The sequence below is a fragment of the Lathyrus oleraceus genome, chromosome 5 (genome assembly GCF_024323335.1).
Source record: "Lathyrus oleraceus cultivar Zhongwan6 chromosome 5, CAAS_Psat_ZW6_1.0, whole genome shotgun sequence".
NCBI classification, from domain to species: domain Eukaryota; kingdom Viridiplantae; phylum Streptophyta; class Magnoliopsida; order Fabales; family Fabaceae; genus Lathyrus; species Lathyrus oleraceus.
The window spans coordinates 555747537-555754973 of NC_066583.1; the positions used below are offsets into that span (position 1 = coordinate 555747537).

Consider the following 7437-nt stretch of genomic DNA (forward strand, 5'->3'; position numbering starts at 1 on the left):
TATAAACTACCGAATTTTTTTTTGTATCAGATTCTTTTTACCGTTCTATCAGATTTTTTATCCGAATTTTTTAATAAAATTTTGACAAAAATAATATAAACATTATGGAATACGTGAGGTTGCCAGGTCAGGTGGGGTAATTCTGTAATTAATTGGCCCAGTAATTTAATGGGCTTAAGCCCATTCCAGTAAACAGGCCCACGTCTTCCGAGTTAATTCTGAGACTCGACTCGACTCAGTCACTCTGACACTGCGAAAATGAGAGACGTTAACGGTGGCGGCGTTCCGCCGAAAATCGCCACAAGCTCAGAGAAAACCGAAGCCGAAGCTCCGTCAAAAAGAGATTCGAGAAAAACACGAGAAGATACCGACGCGGACACAGAAGCCAATAGAAAGCACAGAAGTTCGCGGAGGAAATCACGCGACAGTTCGGATTCCGACGGCGATAAACGAGGCAGGAAGAAGAGGAAATCACGTAAGCGATACAGTAGTGATTCTGAATCTGATTCAGATTCTGAAGGACGCAGGAAGAAGAGGAAATCACGTAAGCGATATAGTGATTCTGAATCTAATTCCGATTCCGATTCAGGCTCGGATTCTGAGAGTGACGAATCCGAAGTGTCGGGTTCGGATTCGGAATATTCGGATTCGAAATCGGAGACAGGGAGTGAGGGAGAGAGGAGAGAGAGGAAGAGGAAGGAGAAGAGAAGGAGGAGAGAGAGGGAGGAAGAGAAGAGGAGAAGGAGAGAGAAGGAGAAGAAGAGGAGGAAGAAGGAGAAAGAAGAAGAGAGAAGGAAGAAAGAGAAACGAAAACAGAAGAAGGAGAAAAAGGAGAGAGGGAAGAAAGGTGCTGTGACTAATTTATGGGGAAAGTATGGTATTATTAGAGAAACTGATATGTGGTAAGAGATTTTTGCTTTTCCTTTATGAAATTTCGTCATTTTGTATCTCTTTGTTGATTGAATTATTAGAGATTAATGTGTTTTGTGGTTAATTATTGAATTATGTTGTCATGGAGGTTGCTTTTTCTTTATTGTTCGAGGGAACCTAACAATGTGGTAGAATATAATGTGGATTTTGAAATCCTTGGCCAATTATTTGTTGCTTTGATTTTGCATGTGAGTTATATGTAAAGAAATTTCATGGGATTGGAATGTGAAAGTGGTTTGGTGAATTGTGTTATTATTGTATTAGGGTTGTAAACTTTGATTGAAAGACTTTAGATAGACCGTTGTTGTGCTTTTAACTATTTGTATGTGAATCATGTAAGATTGGAATGAAGGACAACAACGGTTCAACAAGTCCCAGTTTTAGCTTGCTGTAAAATAGCGCTCTTTTTGAGAAAACTATACCATTTTAACAACACTTTGTAACTCTATTTGAATCGTGCCTCAACATATGGAATCTTGGAGGATGAATGTAGTTTTTGGCAGTAGCAAGATGACTTAGTTATGTAGGGGAAATAGCAGCCGAAATTCTTGTCAGGTGGATTGTAGTTGAAAGAGTTAAAACATAAGAGCAACGTAGTCAAGCATGAGAACTTAAGTAGGATTGGTCGGCTTGTGAAAGATCGTAAAACTCGGATAGTTAGCACGGCATGTAAGATATGATTGAAGGGAAAAGGGTAATTTCGTATGTGTATATACACACACATACACAAAAACATGAAAATTGTAATACTGGCCCAGAAAAAACCCAACACGTTTTTTTTATTTTTTATGATTTTGCTTTAGAAAGCACGTTCTTGACCACGCTCGCAGCGAAAATTATCTTTCTCTGATCGTAGAACTCTCAGGTATCCTTAGCACGTAAAGTCTTACGATCCAACACTCGATCTTGACTACACAGCATAGGAATATAGATGGGTTACGCTTTAGCAAGATTTTACATCTAGGTGTATACTTTTCTGTTTAAAAAACTCTTCATATTGTTGGCATGTTATTGGTATTGAATTAAAGGAACAACCTACTATTATAGCTGGTCTAGGGAGAACAGAAAGGTCCACTGCAGATCTGTTGTTGGCTACCTTAATCTGCAAGATGATGATTCCCCGACTTAATATGCTGCCTGCGGTAACATGGCAGCAACTGCAAGTCTCCAGCCATTGTGTCAACACTTCCATTTAACATCTTGAAATGATAATATTGTCATATTTTTAATTTGTTCATGGTATCTTCATTGTGTTATTTTATTAAGATTTCAATTCTCAAATCATGGTATTATTAATAAACAAAGCTTATCTGTTGTTATGGGAAGTTCTTTAAGTACCTACGTTCTAAAGGTTGTGCTGAAGTAAACAACTTGTACTTTTGGCCAGTTTGCATTTATTATCTTGCTAATTTAAATTTAGCATTAATATCTTCTGAACCTTGTCTCGGTATACTTTGTCTGAGTGATGTTTTGAAAATTGCAGGAACAAACGTCCAGAGTTCACTGCCTGGTTGGCAGAAGTAAAGCTGGTAATTATTTTGGTTTACTATCTATATTAAAATCTAACACTATTATTATATTTCATCTTCCTTTTACCGCGTTTTCCTCTCTTCAGTTTGCAATATATTAAACTAGTTGCTTCAGTTTGCAAAAAATTAAACTAGTTGCTTCTTTACATCTCTACATCATCCCGGTAGATGTTTTACTTGTTATCTTCACACAACTTGTTTATCTTCTTTCTAATATATGTTGGTGACATTGAGAAACCATAATTTTAAAACCGATTAGATTGCATATTTTTCTTGCCTGTTGGACTAAATTTCTTTTCCTTTCAAATGAAGTGCATAATATTTTTTTTCCTTGGTATTTTGGCGTTCAAGTTTACATGGACCACATCCATTTGTAATTTTGCTGTTTTTTAACAGGTGAATATGGAGCATCTATCTAATTGGGAAGAAAAACAGATGTTTAAAGAGTAAGCATCACATTGATTTAGTTGTCTGTTAATTGTTATGTATACTCTTAAGGTGTCACAAGAGAAACGGACGACCATTCTTCATTTACATACCTTAATTAACTTATTGACTCGCGAATTATTTACATATTAATTTTTTATTACGTCACACATTACATTTGTTACTATGCTGTTGATTTTAAGTTAATTTGTCTATAATTTATGGTTTTAGATTTATGGAGGATCACAACACAGCTACCTTCCCTTCCAAAAAGTAAGCTCTTGCAAAAGTTTAATTTCACTTTTTTGTCCTTGTTTTTGTGAATAGTAATACAGCCATGCACATCTTGTTCTTCATTGATGAAATGAATTTAAAATCTTGATAATTAATTTTTGTATATTTATTTGGGTTGACAAGTGGTTTAATATGTTAATGCGGCAGGTATTATAGTCTTGATGCTTACTACAGACGTCAAATGGAAAAAGAGATGCAAAAGGGTATTAAAAAGGTTAAGGCAAAAGAACGAACTGTTTTCAATGATGAAGAACAGCGCAGGTATGATTTTTGATTATGCTGCTCTACTAATGTAATCTTAAGCTGGTTTTCTATTCTTTCAATGTATGATATGCTAGATTTTGTATGACTTATTTCACTTCACACTCAGTCAATTGTTTTTCATTGCAAAAGACTACCTTTAATAAATTCTTGAAGCTTTCATTACTGTTGTGTTGGTATATGATAGCTAAAAACTTTACTGCTCTCCAAATGGAACTATGGGACGCCTGTTGACACAAATGTTTCACCGTTTCATAATCATTTTTCAATGAACCTGCAGACAAGAGTTGTTGCAAGCACGTGAAAAACATAAGGAAGAGCAAGTAATAGCTTTGAAGCGCGAAATGGAAAGTGGAATGGTTAGTTCATACCAGACAGCCTTTATGCAATCTGAATTCTAATAATTTTGTAAATAAAAAGGTTTTGTTCTCATATTTATGTGCAATAATTCTGCAGGCACAAGCAATGAAAGAGCAAGCTCAACTCAGGGAGGAGATGGCTTACCAGTACAAGCTTGGCAACTTTGAGGTAAGAATTAAATATTCAACTCTATTTGGACTATGGCTTTTAGCTTGAGCCTCAACTAAATTTGCTGCAATTTTTATCACTATAGGCTGCTGCCGCAATCCAGCGAAGGTTGGACCCTGATGCTGCCGTGTAGTTGGTTTAGGACATCTTTTCGTGGATATGAATCAGGTCATGGGGTCTTATGATCTTGTTATCATGACAATCTCATTTCACGGATATTATGGCGTCTTAGAATATATTGCGCAATGGATGGGTTTGGGTTTTATCGGTTGAAGTACCAGAGTAAAATATTCAACATTGGCGCGGTGCTATCATTGCTAATATAGAGGTATTGCTTTGTGGTGGAAGATTTGAGTTTGTATGTGAGCAAGCTTCTCCAAACTGTCCAAGCTATACAAGCAATGAAGAGGTGGCTCTATTATCCATCTTAATAGGACAGATTGATATTTTTGTCTGATCCTTTACTAGAAAATATCAGTTATAATGGTGTTTTTGCATGTATTATTTTTATTTGAATACTATTAGCAATGGCGCAGAACGAGCAAGTCTTGTGTGGTTCTAGACATATCATATCACTTTTGGGCACATGATACAATTAGGTTGGTCCACATCATTATCATTAAAATTAAAAACTGAAACCCAAAAAAAGTGTTCCTTCTACTTTCTATTTACCTTTTCTTCTGTAATTTATTTAAAACCCACTCATGTGCATTGGTTTGGGTATTGTTCAATCTTATAAATCTTGTTTATGATAAGCATATCTAGTTTGGTACTTCATAGAAACGACTGTTTACAGTTCGACATTAATATGGCTGTAATCATAATAATATAAAAACTAAGAGGAGTGTTAGGAACAAAGTGGTTGACTTAGTGGGTACTAATGGGGATTGGAACTATTTGTTGAGAAACTGACAGCCCTAGAACATCTTTGATCAGTTGAAGGCTATTCATCAGCTTAGTACTGCTCATTAAAAAGACGTCTGTATGTGGACATAGCGGTAACTTTAATATCTCAAGTGTCTTTGATGTGGTAAGCAAATTCAATGCCAACATGTGTTCTAGTCTTTGGAGCAAGGGTGCCTGAAAGAATTACAATGTTTATTTGAATGTTGCAACATGTTCGTCTTATAATTAATCAGATGCTTCATCAAATGAAGTAAAAGATCTGCTATTGTATAGATTGTACTAGTGTAGCTGAGACAACTCTTTATGCAATGCGTGATTGTGGTATAACTGAACTTGCGCGGGTGTCCATTGGGAAAGTTAGCCATTAGGAAGTCTTTTTCAATGCTAAGTTATAAAATTGGATAAATTATAATCTTCAGCGGGACCTATGTTATAAAGGTCCATAGGAGTCTCAAGAATGGAAATTTTTACTCAACTAATCCATTTTTTAAAAAACAAATCCAAAATAATTCACTTTTCAGATTAATTCTCAAACTATCTAATTTTTAAGAGGTGACGCGAGATGAATTGGCGCTTGCTCTCTAAATTAAAAAGGTGGCATCAATTGGATTGACTTATGCACATGGTGTTGTCAATCCAATTGATGCTAGGAGTGACAAACGGGCATGGTCCGCTGGGCATGCCCCTTTTGCTCGCACTTTAGTGCGGGGCGGGCCAAGGATTTAGGCCCTCAACCTCTAATGTGACCGTCCCGTTTTTTTCACGGGCTTTTGCGAGCACGTGCATTTACATAATTTTTTTGCATTTTTAGGCTTAAAGAGTGCAGTGTCCGCAGGCTTTCCCCGCCATGCCCTCACTTTTTTGCGGGTCGGACCTAAGTTTTAGGCTCACATCCTCAACTATGACCGCCCCGTCCCGCCCCGTTTTTTGCGGGCTTTTGTGGGGCGGGCCTAAACGGGGCGGGCATGCCCGTTTGCCACCCCTAATTGACGCCCATGTGTAAAAAAGGAGAGGAGGTGTCAATTGGTTTGACGTCTCTGTGTAATGCATATTATTTTTTATATAAATATAGGTGTTGTGTGATTCATTTTTCCACATCTCTTTTCATTATATTACAAACATGATTCGTCTTTGTCGTCGCTATGGAAAAGTGATTTATTCGAGAGACAAGCCTCCGATGAAGATGCTCTTCTGGAACATCGGTCATTTCAAGCAACTACAGAGCGAGTTGGTTCGTTGGTTAGACGAAAACATACCTGAATACAAAAAAATTAGAAGTATTGAGAGACTAGATGCCCTACGTGGATAAATGCGAGTAAGAATGATAAGGATGTTAGGGAAGTGATGTTTGAATCAAATGATATCAATTTGATTATTGTAATCCGTTAGAAATGTCGTTTTTAAATGTTGTGGTTGTCGCGCAAAAAGTCAATTGTTGTATAAATGGTCAATTTTGTAGCCTTTGTACATGTATGGACTTTGGATGTGATTGTATGAAATGATATTTGATATTTGAATGCATTGACTGTTTGAAATGAATTGTATGGATATGAAAGATATTGAAATGAATGAACATGATAACATGAATCAATGAACACGAATTTTGAATGAATCAAACACCAATGAACAAAATGGACAATGATTAGGACCTATCCAACGATTCATGGACCAAACACCAATGAAAATGGCATGGAATAAACTAAGTGATGAACTTGATGAATACCTAATCATGGATCAATGGACATGATCATAACTTGGATGAACAATGCCAAGCATGAAACAAAAACTCTAGCAAGACCCAAAATGTAAAATGAACTAGGTCATAATCAAAGATTCACGGACCATACAACAATGACAATGCAAATGACATGAATGACATTGGCCAGATAAATTAGGTTAGGCATGGACTAGGCATGAGGATATGATCAGATGCAATGTTATGGATGAATTGAATCAAATGGAAGTTGTGTTGCCATGGAAATGGGCTTGAACCAATGAACATAGACAAACAAAAGATGAACATGTAAGGCAGTGAAGTGAATGCTAGCTAAACACACCAAAGAAACCTCCATAATAGACCATGAACAAGTGGGCCTTGAATGAATCTTGATCAGACGAGTGAAGCACACACAATGGATGATGCTACAACCATATGGCTTTCAAACACTACTGTAAAGGCAAAGAGTCAGACAACATACGATCGCAAGTTTCGATGATGACAAATGACCACCATGCACGTCTACAAACAAATGCAACACATTACCTATCATATCCTTTCCTGCTTATCTAAATCTGTTATAATTCTTAAAAACATATGTGGACAAAGTGGGATCATGACGAAATGCATGAAACTCACAAAACACAAATTTTTGCAGATTTGAAGACTTTGAGTCGACCATAAGGGTCGGCGCATAGCTCACGGGTCAGCGCATAACTCAGACAAATTGGAGATTGGTCAGCAGATGCTTGCTTGAGTCGACTATAAGGGTCGGCGCATAGCTCACGGGTTAGCGCATAAAACCCTTGAGTCGACCACAGGTCGGCGCATGGCATAGTGATGCTA

The 7437-nt window shown here is 37.0% G+C and overlaps 1 protein-coding gene across 1 annotated transcript; it reads left to right on the forward strand.

Moving 5' to 3' along the window:
- The first annotated feature begins 214 nt into the window (after positions 1 to 214).
- On the forward strand, positions 215 to 4633 carry LOC127086360 (vicilin-like seed storage protein At2g18540). The gene is made up of 8 exons (XM_051027109.1): positions 215 to 902; positions 2414 to 2459; positions 2856 to 2905; positions 3117 to 3158; positions 3327 to 3440; positions 3721 to 3799; positions 3897 to 3968; positions 4054 to 4633. The coding sequence occupies exons 1-8, from the start codon at positions 259 to 261 to the stop codon at positions 4099 to 4101; spliced, it is 1095 nt and encodes a 364-aa protein (XP_050883066.1). The 5' UTR covers positions 215 to 258; the 3' UTR covers positions 4102 to 4633.
- Positions 4634 to 7437: the final 2804 nt, after the last annotated feature.

Bases quoted from the DNA above. Each gene is read 5' to 3' on its own strand.
- LOC127086360 (XM_051027109.1), top strand. From the start codon at position 259: ATGAGAGACGTTAACGGTGGCGGCGTTCCGCCGAAAATCGCCACAAGC. The intron at 2,906-3,116 runs GTAAGCATCACA...TTATGGTTTTAG, and splicing joins GAAAAACAGATGTTTAAAGA to ATTTATGGAGGATCACAACA. The intron at 3,969-4,053 runs GTAAGAATTAAA...TTATCACTATAG, and splicing joins ACAAGCTTGGCAACTTTGAG to GCTGCTGCCGCAATCCAGCG.